The sequence below is a fragment of the Moschus berezovskii genome, chromosome 9 (genome assembly GCF_049115385.1).
Source record: "Moschus berezovskii isolate FMDL1 chromosome 9, NW_MosBer_1.0, whole genome shotgun sequence".
Classification (NCBI taxonomy): domain Eukaryota; kingdom Metazoa; phylum Chordata; class Mammalia; order Artiodactyla; family Moschidae; genus Moschus; species Moschus berezovskii.
In genome coordinates this window covers 80,728,177-80,743,944 of record NC_142468.1, presented here as the reverse complement: position 1 = coordinate 80,743,944, position 15,768 = coordinate 80,728,177, and the positions used below count along the sequence as shown (strand labels likewise).

The following is a 15,768-nucleotide window of genomic DNA, read 5'->3' as shown; positions in this document are numbered from 1 at the left end:
TACCAGATAACCACAGCAAAAGAGAGTGGAGTTTGGGAGAATCCCAAACCACATGCACTCTGAGAGGTATTTCCATTTGCTTTAGCAAACATGCAAAAATTCAAATGCAGAGCTGCTCCATTATTAGTAATGCAATAAATATTGTCATCAACCCCTTCCAAGCAGAGATCCTACAAAGACGCGGTGAACCTAAGATTTCAGACCTCAGGACCCTTATAAAACACGAGCATCATTTCAACCCTCACAAGAATCTGTGCATTTAATTCCATTTCACAAACGGTCAAACAGGCTCAGAGAGGTACAGCCATTTGTTTACTCTCACACAGCTTGAAAGTGGTAGCTGCAATGTGAACCCACATCTATCCGAAGCAAAGCCTGGGCTTTTTGCGTTCTGGGTCCCCACATGTGGGGGCGGGGGGGGGGAGGTTCCTGGACGGTAGAAGAATAGAGCTGAAATGCGTCTAGTGCAGGCCTGGGGGAAATCATGATGGAGCCGCCAGAGAGTACGGAGTTCAGGGAGTCCTTGAGACTGGGCTATGCATCAGGTCTGTTATTTGGATGACCTCCTCCACTGAAGAAGTTAATGCTGAGGTTCTGTTCTTCCCATTTAATGGATCAAGACAACTGAGACTCAGAGGCCATGACTTGCTCAGATCCCAAGAAAATCAACAACTTTCCTGCACAAACTCCAAATCTACCAATTGGAGCCCCGGGCTCAGTGTCCCTTCCTTAAGACTTCTTGTTATTCTATCACCAGTAAAAGCTCTGTATTTATGTGAACAGGAAAGGTATCTTCTTAGATGGAAAGGAAAAAGAACACCTCTTTAAACTGTCTCAGTCTTGCTAAAGTGTCTTACATGTATCTAGTATTATGAAGGCTCATCAGGATAGTTAAATGAAATAAAATGTCATATTTTAAACTTGCTTTTATGGTTGTAAATTAAATTCTCTGAAATATTTTGTCAGTCAAATGAACATTTCATAAGATACCCTCCATTCATCCCACATGCCAGAAACCCCAAGTACAGCCTCATCCACAGTGTCCTAAATTTTACGGTTATTTAATAGTCTTTATTTTTCATTCTGCCAATGAAATACACAGTGAAAGGTTTTGTGCCGTGTTTCATTGGTTGGACAACAACAACCCTGGGCATCACAGCTCATGTTGCTGGACTACCAATTAGAAAACAGCAAAATGAAACTGCAAAGAATCAAGATGTGCAGAAAGTTAGGAAGCAGAACGAAAAGGCATCATGCTTTAAGTGAGTCCATTCCAGATATGTTCATTATCTGCCAAAGCCTAGGGAAGGCAAATATGGAATTTAAAAAGACACCATCTGTTGTGTGATGTTCAAATTATAAACTTAACCCTTAATTTTTACATCACCTGCTGTTCAATCATTTTCCTTTGGGATTAAGAGAAAAAAAAAAGCCAGGTTAGCACACGATCTAAGCAGGTTTAGCAGGATCAATGGAAGTTCTGTGTAAGACTTTTAAATAAGCCCAGTATCACAGTCTATATATTTTCTCCAGAAAGAAATTCTTATTATATTTTACTCTTAAAACAAACACTATTCATACAGTGGTTGCCATTAAGCCATGGGTCCATGACCACACAGAACGAGCCACAGTCTCTTCTGTAATTTTTATGTTATTTAAAATCGCTAGACTCTTAGAAAGTAAAAGTAGAGATTTTAAAAGTCTTTTAAATCTGTGAAATGAAAAGGAGAGTAATTCCTTGAGCAAAGAAGGAGGGGTTTTTTTTGGTGGAGGGTGGGGGGAGAATGTTTTTGAGACGAAGGAAAAGTTTATAGCCCAAATCAACTTTCCATTTAAGTATTCAAAAGCAACATGTGTCACACATAAGAGGAGATTACCACTAAAAAGAAAAAGAAAAGTAACATACCCTTGAAAATGCCCAAGTTTTCTTACATGTAGATCTGAAATATTCTAGTTTTTGAAACTCATTTAACTACTGTAGCACAAATGCAACATTCAGGGTGGTTTTGAGTTCACAAAATAGTTTTATTATATGTAAGAAAGCATACAGGCAATAAAATTAAGAAAACATTCACAATGCATAAGTAACACAGACCTGATGCAGGAGATAGTTTTCAGTAGATATCTTTCTTGTTACCCACTACATCTGAATGTTAAGTCAATTACTTATCCACAAGAATATTTTGTAAACATTTCCAAAAAATTCTCTTGAAATGCCCCACATGAATTAGTATCTGGCAACAGAGACTTAGAATGCTTTTTACAATCCAGGTGATGACACAGGAACTTGAAGCCAAAGCACAGAGAAAGGGCTAGCATTTGTCAAAAGAGATGCTGATGGCTTTAGGGTGCTTAACACGAAAGGAGAAAGGGTCTCCTGTTTTTTCCACCAACAGAAGTGTCTTACCCAAGGATGATAATGAGGCACTATCTGCTGGTTTTATACCGTTAACATTTAGACTTTTTAAAAGAAATCAATTCTAAGTTCAGACTAAAGCATTACCAAGAGTAGCCCCACTGAGCAGCTTGGCTGGCAAGACGGAGATGAAGGATTTGGCCTTTGCCGTGGGTGAGACTGTTGTGACACACGAGTTAAGTAGACCCACTGTCTTCACTGCACATCTCTAACCAGGACAGTCATCTGTCTGGTTCAGAAAAGCTATCTGACACCGGAAATGAGAAAAGACAAAGAGGGCCAATTATTTTACATAAATACAAAGTGGCATATACTTTTTATTGCCACCTAATATAAATTTCAAAGTGGATTCTTCTTCAGCTGACTTTTATTTCAGATATTTACAGAACTGCAAATCATTCTGCTGGGAAAGTCTTTGTCACATAAAAAATTTTGAACACAAGAGTGGCTGTGCTTGTTTAAATCTTTCAAAATCCTTTTAGGAGAAAAAAGTCATCACAGCATTTGTCATTTCTCATCTCCTATTTAGTTGTGCCAATAAATTTTAAGGAATAGTCACAGCTTCACTTTGTTTGTCTTTGCTGTGTTTCTGGAAGTTACAAATGAGCATTTAGGCTCTCAGAGAGTCTGTGTGTTTGTTTCATCGGCTTATAAAGTGCTAGTCAAATGAACAAAAATGCTATTTTAAAATCTCAGATAACTCATTCTATTAAATATGATAAATATAGATTTAATATAATAAATTAAAAATATCCATATAATACAATAAATAAATAAAACCAATATCAACTAAGCATCAATTCTGGGGGGAAAAAATCCCATTCCTACTGTAAGGCTCAATTTGTTTTTCAGGAATAATTTATAAAGGCATGCACCTACCTTTACAATCTGAAAACTTTGCTTGGACCAGTGTTAGCACCTGTTTGTACACAGCAAACTCAACCCTTCTCATTTCCTTCCTGGAAAGCTTTAATTTTAAAGCGAAGCTGTTCGTTGTTGATTCTTTGCCCTATTTTTAGGTCCTAAGATAAGAATCAGTTTCTAAGAATAATTTTGGAGCCAAAGACAGGTCCCTTATGAATATTCGCTTCACCTGTGTCCCTCTTGATTCACTATGAACAACACAGAAAACACACTGGAACGCAGATTAAAATGTAGTTAGTTGTGTGTTGAGGGGAAGCAGCAGAGGAGAGCTCGCCCGACATCTCGAGAGTCTCAGCACACCTTAGTGTCCTCACCACAAGCCTCAGAGAAAACTCCTGTAGCTTTTGGGACGAGCATGACTGCTAGGATTCATCTCAGAGCTCAGGTTGGGTGCTGTCCATTTTGTGTGATGGGCTGGATTTTCTCAAGAGAGACATCAGTGTCATAGTCCAAAATGACAGACAGGGCTGGGGACAGCTTCTCCAAGGGCTTGGCTATTCCCCCTGCCTCTTCCCTCTTCAGGCTCTCGGAGGAGCCCACAGCATGTGGGATCAGATACACCACATTGCAGTCCTTCGAGATGGAACCCCGAGGCTCATGATGGCTGGAAAACACCACAGCCCCATTGTTATTGATGCTAACCGTCTCTATGGCATTATTCGTCGTCGGGCAAAGCCTGTAGCATCCTAAGAGGGTGGAAAATGCCTTCCGAAAATCAGCATTAAAGGCATAAATGATGGGGTTCAAGGAGGAATTGGCCCACCCAAACCACACAAACACGTCAAAGGTGATGGAATCGATGCAGAAGGGCTTGGTCTCTCCAGACCCACAGAAGGGCACCATGCAGTTCAAGATGAAGAAGGGGAGCCAGCAGCACACAAACACCCCCATGATCACCGACAGAGTCTTCAGAACCTTAGTCTCTCTTTTGAAGGACATCTTAAAGGAGCTTTCTGGCTGAGAGCACTCCGCGGGGTTTCCATTGCCCGCAGCGGTCTGGCAGTTCTTGGCATGGACTGCTGCCCTCTCCAAGGCTGAGATGCGGCGTATTTGTTTCTGGGCGATCCTGTAGATCCTGGTGTAGGTGACAATCATGATGGCCACAGGGATGTAAAAGCTTATTAGAGAGGATGAAATGGCATATGTCCTGCTCAAGCTGGAGTCACAGTTGTTGATGGGCTTGCCCAGGGAAGTGGCATTCCCCTCGGAGGGACCTGTGGGTTTCGCCTTGTGCCAGCTGAGCTGCACGGGGATGAAGGAGATGAGAACCGACAAAGTCCACGCCACGCTGATCAGAATGAAGGCTGCCTTGGGGGTCATCTTCCTCTCATACCGGAAGGGGCTAGAGATGGCCCAGTACCTGTCCACGCTGATCACACAGAGATTGAGGATGGATGCGGTGGAGCACATGATGTCAAAGGCCACCCAGATGTTACAGAAGGACCCGAAGGGCCAGAAGCCAGCGATCTCGGCCACTGCTTTCCAGGGCATGACCAAGACAGCCACCAGGAGATCCGATACAGCCAAGGAGATGACGAAGAAGTTGGTCACCTTGGACCGCAGGTGGCGGAACCTGATGACGGCGGCACAGACCAGCGTGTTCCCCAGGAGGGTGGACAGGATGAGCAGTGACAGGAAACAGGCTGTAAGAATGCGGACCGAGAAGTCCCTCTCCGCCACCAGCCCGGCGCCTTCCATGGTAGACGTGTTGAGAGTCCTCATCTTCCTGAGGGCGAGAACAGAGGGGCTCGGACACCCCCAAGTTCCTAAGCAGGGCTTAGGGATCGGTCAGACCTGCAGGAGTCCTCACGGGCCACGCAGCCCCTTGTCCAGCCCCACCTGCTCTCCTGGGTGGAGGACCTCACCAGCATTCCACCAGACGGCTGCCACAACCGAGCAGCAGGAGCCTGCCCTTGGCAGCCCAAGTCAGCCCCTTGGAAGCTCCCTCTTGCTCTCTACGGCTGTCTTCTGACTTCCTTGCTCCAGGTCCCTGTCGCGGGGACAAGTTGACCTTTCAGTGCCTCCTGGAAAGTCCTGGTTTTTTAGCATATTCTAAGCTGTCAAGCCAGAGACTCTCAGGCCTCTACCGAGCTAGTCAATTTTCGTCACATTCCGGGTCTGTGGCCTCTCTGGTGGTGACAGAAAATTCTCCCCTCTGAGGCGCAGTTTAAAATACATGCCCCGCTCCTCCAAGCCCCGGGCTCCGCAGCAGCTCCCCTAAAGCCCTGGAAAGAAAAGAGAAAGCAAAGGTCGTTTGCCGAAAGGAGCAGATCGCATCTTCACTGTCAAGCCCAATTCAGCTCCCTCTGAGCCACCTACCTTGCCTTGGGGTTGGCTCTCTCCAAGCCCCCGGGAGCTCCTGGAGCTCGGAGAGCAGTCTTTGGAGGCGACGCCACGCCAGGGCACCCAGGAGGCGCGCCTGAGTCCTGCCCTGCGCGCGCAGCTTGGGTTCCGCGACCGATGCGAAAAGATCGCAGGAGCAGGTTTGGGAAAAGGATCCCGGGCCAGGTTCACAGAGAGCTGGCGTTGCCCCCCACTGCCTCGAATGGCTGGAGGCGGTTCAAAGCGGACAAGACCCCGGAAAAGGGCTTCCAGGCTCTCGGAGAGAGGGCACCCCCAGTACTACTCACCTGGGCAGCTACCTTTCTCCCGGAGCCGAGCGCCCGGGCAGCCCTCGAGTGGCTTCTGGCCCCTCGGGGATGAGCCCTGCGCCTTTCCGCGGAACTGCCCGCTTCCTCCCAGGAGCCCGCGGGCACACGAGGCAGAGGGAGCTGAGCTTGTGCCGGAGGGCGCCCGGGCCGGCCGGATTCCCTCGGGGCACAGCGCACCCCGCCCCCGCGTCCCCTCCCCTGCCCGGAGGCGGGCCTCGCTTGACAGGCGAGAGTTGCGGCGACAGCCGCACGTGGCTCGCCCGGCTGGTGCCGAGGGCGGAAGGGGTGGGGGAGCCCGGCTGAGTGCTTGCCCGTCCCGGGTTACCCCGCCAAAGCCCGGGCCCCCGGAACCGCACCCGGACAGGGGCCCGCGAGAAAAGACCCCTAGGTGAAAACCTCAGGCAAGCCCGAGTCTCCAGGAAGCAAAGCTCCGCGCGCCATCCAGCGCCTGCGGGGGTCAGCCCCACGCCCTTCTCAAGACCAAACGCAAGCTAGACCCGGCTCACTCTTCCACGCGCTTCGACCTCCAGAACAGCACGGCTCCGACAGGCGCTGCCGCCAAGGGCCCCTCGACTGGGACAAAACGTGCCCCGCGAGTGCCTGTACTCACCGCTCGCCGCGAGGGCTCCGCGCAGCAGCGCGCCTGGGCGGGAGCGCTCCGCCGCGCCCCGAGGGCGCTCCCCGGGCCCTGCTCGGGTGGCGCGCGCGTCCGCGGCGGTGGTCAGCGCCGGACTGCAGCCGGAGCCCGGCGCCCGGCGAGCGCCGCGAGCGCAGCGCCACCTCTCAGCGGGCCCGCGGCGCCCTCTGCCGGCCGTTTCGGCTTCCAGCGCCCCGACTGCGCCCTCCCAGACGCCAACCTCGCCGCTCTGGGCTCCAGCATCCACGCGGGACCGCGCCTGGACCCACTCTTCCTTGACCATGACTGCCAGAACCTGGGAAAGGGGGTGGAGTTCTCGGCTTGAAATCCCTAAAAACTGACAAGGGTGAAAATTTTCTTTTGCTGGCACTTCATTCCCTGAGCCAATGTACAATATTTTCCAGAGCGCTCACTGCATGTACCAAGAGCAACAGGGCAAGCAAGATGCAAGCTCTTCTCCCAAAGAGTAAACCAGAGAGATCTGGCATTTACTGAACAGACTCTGGGTCCCAGACACAGGCCATATGTCGCCCACCCCTTAAAAAAAATCCCTCCTCATGAACTTCCTCATCTCCATTCTGCCCAAGTGGAAAATCAGGTTCAAAAATGTACCTAAAGTTACAGGTTTGCTGAGGGTGCGCCAGCTGCCTGACTCCCACCTGCCTGTTATTTTCACCTACACATCACTGCCTTCTGGGAACTCTGAGTCTAGCCTGGGATTCCACGAACTACATAATTACCCACAAAGCTTAAATAGAGGAAAGGACAGGATGGAAGCAAAGGAGCCTGGAGATGACTGCCTCTGAGCCCCTCCCCGGCTGTCCTGGGCAAAATCTCAGGGAACAGACTTCAGAACTAAAAGGCAGAAATTACCTCTATGTAAATGGCGACATCGCAGTGCCTTGCTGTGCCTTCCTAAGAGTAGAGAAGATAAGCAAAGAGTTTCCATGTCAGACTGCCTGGCTTCCGGTCCCCACCCTGCCACTGCTGGTCGTATGTGCCCTCTCCCGTCTCCGAGCTTGGTTTCTTCCTCTATAAAATAGTGACGACATAACAGGTTTGTTCTAAGTATTCAAGGAGATGATGTTTGCTGAGGGCTTGGCATGGAGCCTAGGACCCGGTCAGTCCCCTTTCCTGGTAGGAACCCCTGGGGGCTCATTAGAAAACCTATAGTCTTATTTCTTGAGAACCTCGCACCACTTTGAAAGCCACAATTTTCTTGGTAAAAACCCTGACTCTAAATAGTAATTCCATTCAATTAGCCAGTACAAGCTGCACCTTGGTTTTCAATGAAAGAACCACGTTACAAATGGCAGACCCTCCTTTGCTTCCATACCCAGCTCTGTTCTCCATCCTCACCCTTACTGTCCCACACAGTGACACCACGGGGCATGAGTCACAGACACAAGTTTTGCCACAAACCTGCCCAAAGAACCACATGCTTGTAGAGTCTTAAAGCCATGCTTAGCATAATACTTCCAGACCATTTTCCTTCAAGTTGTCATTCCCCAAACTTCCTGGCTTTATTGCATCTTTCTCTCCCTTTTCCTAGCAAGTGAAAGGATATGCTTCTGGTTCAAGATAGTCATGTCAGCCAGAACATTTAACTCCCCACATTCTACCCACCCACCCTGGAGGGTTTGCACTGCAATTACCCAGAAACACACAGGTAGGGGAAATTCAGCAATAACCCTAAAGGCAGGCAGCGGGGAATCCTTTTCTCGAGAATAAAAGGCAGATTGTAGTGACTGAGCACACACGAACAGGATTGAACTGGAGGAAGGAGTTGACCCAGGATTTTTCATCTGGGAAGAAACGCCACGAGAACACACTACAAGATAAAAGTAACCGGGCCTGGAGGTCAGGACAAGGCCAGTGTGAGGTGTAAATTTCTAGTAATTCCCCTGAGAAACACCCCCAGCATCCAAGTCCTCCCAGAGTTAATAACCCTGGCACTGCCCACTGCTCTTTATATCAGAGCCCAGTGGCAACCAGTCTGATCTCCAGTGGCGTCACATTCAATGAAACAACAGCTCAACAGCTGAAAAGTATTTTAACTGAAATTTAAATATGAACTAAAACCTCCGTTGAAGGGAAATGACTTTCACATCACACTTCATATCCTCTTTCTCTCAAGCTCAGCAGCTGCTCAACAACAACCACACACACAAAAAAAGCTTTCTTTTCTTTGCTTGAAAAATTCCCTAAATTCTTTCCAAGCTATCCCACACCGACCTGTGTCTTTTTCTCTCAACACATTCACCTGAAATGTCTATGTTATCAAATCAATGTAGTGTACAGGTTGAGAAGTATATCGTCTACAAGTAAACTTCTGCCATTTTTACTGTCTGAACCTCCAATTTTCTCCTTACCCAAAACATACCCCCCAAAAAAGGCTCAGGAATGCAGTTAGAGGAGGGAAGACTCTGTGAATACCTAACCGGATAATTTTGTTTCCTGTCACCCGAAAAACGAAAGAGTTGGACCATTTCTTACGATTTCAAGACGGACTCCTGAGGTGTCTTTCTGGCAGACGTAGGTTATTGATTTTTGAACATCATTGCTAATGGAATAGGAAAAATTAAGGTGTAACTTAAATCTCAGGGTTTTTTCCACTTTGCAGAGAGTGCGAATTTCAGAGGAACTTACAGTTTGGCTAGAAAGTAAAAGTGTTAGTTGCTCAGTCCTGTCTGACTCTTTGTGACCCCACGGACTGTAGCCTGCCCGTCTCCTCATCCGCAGAATTCTCCAGGCAAGAATATTGGAGTGGGTAGCCATTCCCTTCTCTTGGGAGAATCTTCCAACAGAGGGATCAGGTTTGGGTTTTTTCCCCCATGTTTTCTCTCCCGAAGCCAAGGTGAAACAAAGCCTTCCGTTTTGTTCTATAAAAATCTCCCCCACAAACATCAGGAACCGAATATAAATGCAAGCAGGTATTAGCATTAGATCGTGCTGGGAATGTAAACCCCAGGACAAAAGCACCTTTGTTTCCCAAATTAGCATGTCTTTTAAGCTCTACCATGATTTATGCACTGCAGGGAGGGGGAAGTTAAAATGTTGCTTTTCAACAAATTTTTATTTGGTATTTGTAAAAGTAAATGAATACAGAAGGCACGCTATCACAGGGGAGCTTAAACTCATAAAAGACTAAATAAAACAACCGATCTGTCAAGTATAACAAATGAAATATTTAGGAGACTTTAGGATAGTAAAGCTAATTTAATACCCCAAAATGATTGCTAATAATGTTAGTGAGAAGAGATAAGGGTAGGCTGACCTTGAATAAATAGCTAGAATGCTTGTTTTAGATCATAAATATAACTTCTCTGAAAATTCCTGATCCCATGTTGAATTTTCTTCTCCTATAGCTTTTTATATGATTCAAAAATCAACACTATCAAAAATTTTAAATCCACAAATATCACTTTGGGTAGAGGTTGAGAGGTAGTGTATCATGCATAATGTGTGTGTGGTGTTGTGTCTGTTCTTGGTTGCCTTAGCTCTTTTCTTTGTTTTCTGACTTCTATAGGTTTACCTGAGTAGTTTTTGTGATTTCTTTTTATCTCCTTCATTGCCTTATTGTCTGTAATTCTTTGTTTTGCTATTCTCATGCTATTTTCATGCTTTAGGGTTCACATCATATACGTGAGACGATGTATAAGATATGGATACAGACATACCCGGTTTTACTGCATTTCACAGATATTGTGTGTTTGACAATTTGAGGGTTTGTGGCAACTCTGAGCCAATCTGTCAGTGCCCTTTTTCCAGCAGTGTTTGATCGCTGTGTGTGTTTGTGCCACATATTGGTGATTCTTGTAACATTTCAAAGTTTTTCATTAATTTATATTTGTTATGGTGATCAGGGAGCTTTGGTGTTACTGCTACAGCTTGCTGAAAGCTCAGGTGATGGTTACTGTTTTTTGGCAATCAAGTGTTTTCTTAAGGTATGTACAGTGCTTTTTAAGATATAATGCTATTGCGCACTTAGTGAGCTACAGTATAGTATAAACATAACTGGGTACGTACCGGGAAATCAAAAACTTTGTGTGACGCATTTATTTGTGATATTCACTTCATTGTGGTGGTCTGGAAATGGACCCACAGCAGCACTGAAGTGTGCTTATATCCATCTTCTATCAGACATGTGTGTGATATTTTATAGATCTATGTGAGATATGTCTTATACATCTTTTTCATAGACTGTCTGCAAGTGAAATGTACCATTTTTTGTATAGTTAAGAAATTTGCAATAGTATTTTTCTGTGTCTTTCCTTTCAATCTTTATGTTGTTTTGTCCTATATTTTACTTCTATAATGATATAAATCCCAGAATACATCATTATAATTTTTCTTTAAATAGTTATCTGCAGCACTGTTTACAATATCCAAGACATGGAACCAACCTAAATGTCCAGTGACAGATGAATGGATAAAGAAGATGTGATATATAAATGCCCAAAGGACACTACTTAGTCATGAGAAAGAATAAAATAATACCATTTACAGCAACATGGGCGGACCTAGAGATTATCATACTCATTTAAGTAAGTCAGATAGAGAAAGACAAATATATGATATCATTTTTACATGGAATGTAAAATATGACACAAATAAACTTATCTATGAAACAGAAACAGACTCGCAGACATGCAGAGCAGACTTGTGGTTGCCAAGAGGGTTAGGAGGTGGGGACTGGAAATTTAGAACTAGCAAATAGAATCTGTTATATATAGAATGGATAAACAGCAGCATTTTACTGTATAGCACTGGGAACTGTATTAGTATCCTGTGATAAACTATAGTGGAAAAGAACGTGAAGAAGAATGTACATCCACACACATAACTGAATCCCTTTGCTGTTCAGCAGAAATTAACACAGCATTGTAAATCAACCATACTTCAATAAAATGAATTTTAGATAGTCAGTCATCTTATAAAGATATTTAAATAAGAAAGAACTACTGTATATTTGCTGTGTAGTGACTTATGTGCCTCTCTGATGCTCTTCATCCTTCTGAAACTAGATTCATAGTTTCATCTGGTGTCGTCTTTCTGATTGAAGGATGAACTTTAACTGTTCTTGCTACACAGATCTTCTGGGACTGATTCTTTCAACTTCTATATCCCTGGAAAGTCTTTATTTTGCCTTCATTTTTGAAAGATGCTTTGCTGGGGAGATAATTCTGGATTGACAGGTTTTTGCTTTTTGTTCTTTAAACTGTTGCTTTACTTGCACTGTTTTCAGTGAGAAATCTGATGTCAGCTTCACCTTTGTCCTTCCATATGGAACACATCTTTTTTCCCCTGGCTACTTCTAAGACTTTTTTTCTTTGTTATTGATTTTGATTGATTTAAAGATGTGTGGGTTTATAGTTTTTGTCAAATTTGGAAAAATTTTGGCCATTAATTTTTCAAATTTTTTATGTCTCCCCTTTTTTTCAGGTTCTTCAATTATGTGTGTGTTAGACTGCTTGGGACTGGCCTATGACTCACTGATGCTTATTCTGTTTTATTTACTCTCTTTTCTCTGCATTTTCATTTTGATATTTTCTGTTGCTATATCCTTGAGTTCACTAATATATTTCTTTTTCTCTGTCTAATCTATTCTTAATCCCATACAATGAAATTTCCATCTCATCATTTGTAGCTTTCTTCTCTAGAAGCTCTTTTTGTGTCTTTTTTACGTGTCCTATGCCTCTGCTTAACATTCTGAATGTTTGACATACATTTATAATAAACTGTTTTACTGTTCCTCTTCACTAGTTCCAGTCTCTGCATCAGTTCAATTGATTGCTTTTACTTCTTATTATGGGTTTCACTTTTCCAGTTCTTTTCATGCCTAGCAACTTTTGACTAGATGCCATACACTGTGAGTTTTACCTTTGGGGTACTGGATCTTTCTATATTCCTACAAATATTCTTGAACTTTGTTCTTAGAACACATTTAAATTTCTTAAAAACGTGTGACCCTTTCAGGCATTGCTTTTGTGGTGGTCTGTTTAGGTGGAATGAGAGCAGTGTTTCATCTGGGACTACTTGTTTTCCTTGACTGGAGCAAGAGTCTTCTGTGTACTTTTTCTAATGCCGTGTGAGTTATGGGGTTTTCCAATCTGGCTGGTGGCAACAGGCCCTGTTCCTGGCCCTGTGTGAGTTCCCTATAATATAATCTCCACACTTCCATATCCTCACATCATATACAGTAAATTCTCTACATACAAGCAAGTTCCATTCTGAGAGTTTGTTGGTAAATCCAATTTGCTCATAAGTCCAATGAAGTTAGCCTAGGCACCCAACTAACACTATTGGTTATATAGTACCATACTGGAATAGGTTTGTAATACCTTCCACAAAAATAATACACAAAAAACAAACACAAAAAATAAAGAAAACATTTTTAATCTTATAGTACAGAACCTTGAAAAGTATGTCCAAGCTGGGTTTAGAAAAAGAAGATGAACCAGAGATCAAGTTGCCAACATTTGCTGAATCATAAAGAAAGCAAGGGAATTCCAGAAAAGCATCTACCTCTGTGTCATCGACTATGCTAAAGCCTTTGACTGTGAGGATCATAACAAACTATGGAAAGCTCTTAAAGAGATGGGAATACCAGACCATCTGACCTGTTTCCTGAGCAACCTGTATGTGGGTCAAGAACCAACAATTAGAACCCTTATGGAACAGCTGAGATGTCCATGTGTAGAGTCTTCTCTTGTGTTGTTGGAAGAGGGTGTTTGCTATGACCAGTGCATTCTCTTGACAAAACTCTATTAGCCTTTGCCCTGCTTCATTCCGTGCTCCAAGGCCAAATTTGCCAGTTACTCCAGGTGTTTCTTGACTTCCTACTTTTGCATTCCAGTCCCCTAGAATGAAAAGGACATCTTTTTTGGGTGTTAGTTCTAAAAGGTCTTGTAGGTCTTCATAGAACCGATTAACTTCGGCTTCTTCAGCAGTACTGGTTGGGGCATAGGCCTGGATTACTGTAATATTGAATGGTTTGCCTTGGAAACGAACAGAAATCATCCTGTCATTTTTAAGATTGCATCCAAGTACTGCATTTCGGACTCTTTTGTTGACCATGATGGCTACTCCATTTCTTCTAAGGGATTCCTGCCCACAGTAGTAGATATAATGGTCATCCGAGTTAAATTCACCCATTCCAGTCCATTTTAATTCACTGATTCCTAGAATGTCGACGTTCACTCTTGCCATCTCCTGTTTGACCACATCCAATTTGCCTTGATTCATGGACCTAACATTCCAGGTTCCTATGCAATATTGCTCTTTACAGCACCGGACCTTGTTTCCATCATTGGTCACATCCACAACTGGGTATTGGTTTTGCTTTTGCTCCATCCCTTTATTCCTTCTAGAGTTATTTCTCCACTGAGCTCCAGTAGCATACTGGGCACCTACCGACCTGGGGAATTCCTCATTCAGTATCCTATCATTTTGCCCTTTGTTACTGTTCATGGGGTTCTCAAGGCAAGTATACTGAAGTGGTTTGCCATTCCCTTCTCCAGGGGACCACATTCGGCTGTGGTCCATGTGATTAGATCAGCTAGTTTCCTGTGATTATGATTTCAGTTTGTCTGCCCTCTGGTGCCCCCTAGCAATACCTACCGTCTTATTGTATACAGTTAGCGAAAACAAGACCAGGAGCTGACTGTGGCTCAGATCATGAACTCCTTATTGCGAAGTTCAGACTTAAATTGAAGAAAGTAGGGAAAACCACTAGACCATTCAGATATGACCTCAATCAAATCCCTTATGATTATGCAGTGGAAGTGAGAAATAGATTTAAGGGACTAGATCTGATTGATAGAGTGCCTGATGAACTCTGGACGGAGGTTCGTGACATTGTACAGGAGACAGGGACCAAGACCATCCCCATGGAAAAGAAATGCAAAAGAGCGAAATGGCTGTCTGAGGAGGCCTTACAAATAGCTGTAAAAAGAAGAGAGGTGAAAAGCAAAGGAGAAAAGGAAAGATATAAGCATCTGAATGCAGAGTTCCAAAGAATAGCAAGGAGAGATAAGAAAGCCTTCCTCAGTGATCAATGCAAAGAAATAGAGGAAAACAACAGAATAGGAAAAACAAGAGACCTCTTCAAGAAAATTAGAGATTCCAAGGGAACTTTGCATGCAAAGATGGGCTCGATAAAGGACAGAAATGGTATGGACCTAACAGAAGCAGAAGATATTAAGAAGAGGTGGCAGGAATACACAGAAGAACTGTACAAAAAAGATCTTCCCGACCAAGATAGTCACGATAATGTGATCACTGACCTAGAGCCAGACATCTTGGAATGTGAAGTCAAGTGGGCCTTAGAAAGCATCACTACTAACAAAGCTAGTGGAGGTGATGGAATTCCAGTTGAGCTATTTCAAGTCTTGAAAGATGATGCTGTGAAAGTGCTGCACTCAATATGCCAGCAGATTTGGAAAACTCAGCAGTGGCCACAGGACTGGAAGAGGTCAGTCTTCATTCCAATCCCAAAGAAAGGCAATGCCAAAGAATGCTCAAACTACCGCACAATTGCACTCATCTCACACGCTAGTAAAGTCATGCTCAAAATTCTCCAAGCCAGGCTTCAGCAGTATGTAAACCGTGAACTCCCAGATGTTCAAGCAGGTTTTAGAAAAGGCAGAGGCACCAGAGATCAAATTGCCAACATCCGCTGGATCATGGAGAAAGCAAGAGAGTTCCAGAAAAACATCTATTTCTGCTTCATTGACTATGCCAAAGCCTTTGACTGTGTGGATCACAATAAACTGTGGAACATTCTGAAAGAGATGGGAATCCCAGACCACCTGACCTGCCTCTTGAGAAACCTGTATGCAGGTCAGGAAGCAACAGTTAGAACCGGTCATGGAACAACAGACTGGTTCCAAATAGGAAAAGGTGTACGTCAAGGTTGTATATTGTCACCTTGCTTATTTAACTTATATGCAGAGTACATCATGAGGAACGCTGGGCTGGAAGAAGCACAAGCTGGAATCAAGATTGCTGGGGGAAATATCAATAACCTTAGATATGCAGATGACACTACCCTTATGGCAGAAAGTGAAGAGGAACTCAAAAGCCTCTTGATGAAAGTGAAAGAGGAGAGTGAAAAGGTTGGCTTGAAGCTCAACATT

At 44.2% G+C, this 15,768-nt stretch overlaps 1 protein-coding gene across 1 annotated transcript; it reads right to left on the bottom strand.

The window, feature by feature from the left end:
* Window positions 1-2,006: 2,006 nt before the first annotated feature.
* DRD1 (dopamine receptor D1) lies at window positions 2,007-6,107 on the bottom strand. Its single transcript, XM_055437051.2, has 2 exons — window positions 5,971-6,107; window positions 2,007-5,565 (listed from the first exon to the last, which is right to left on the bottom strand). Exon 2 carries the CDS (start codon window positions 5,060-5,062, stop codon window positions 3,722-3,724), a length of 1,341 nt encoding a protein of 446 aa, XP_055293026.1. The 5' UTR covers window positions 5,063-5,565; window positions 5,971-6,107; the 3' UTR covers window positions 2,007-3,721.
* Between the last annotated feature and the right edge of the window lie 9,661 nt (window positions 6,108-15,768).

What these genes read in the sequence shown, in the direction of transcription:
- DRD1 (XM_055437051.2), bottom strand. Translation starts at nt 5,062, where the DNA reads ATGAGGACTCTCAACACGTCTACCATGGAAGGCGCCGGGCTGGTGGCG.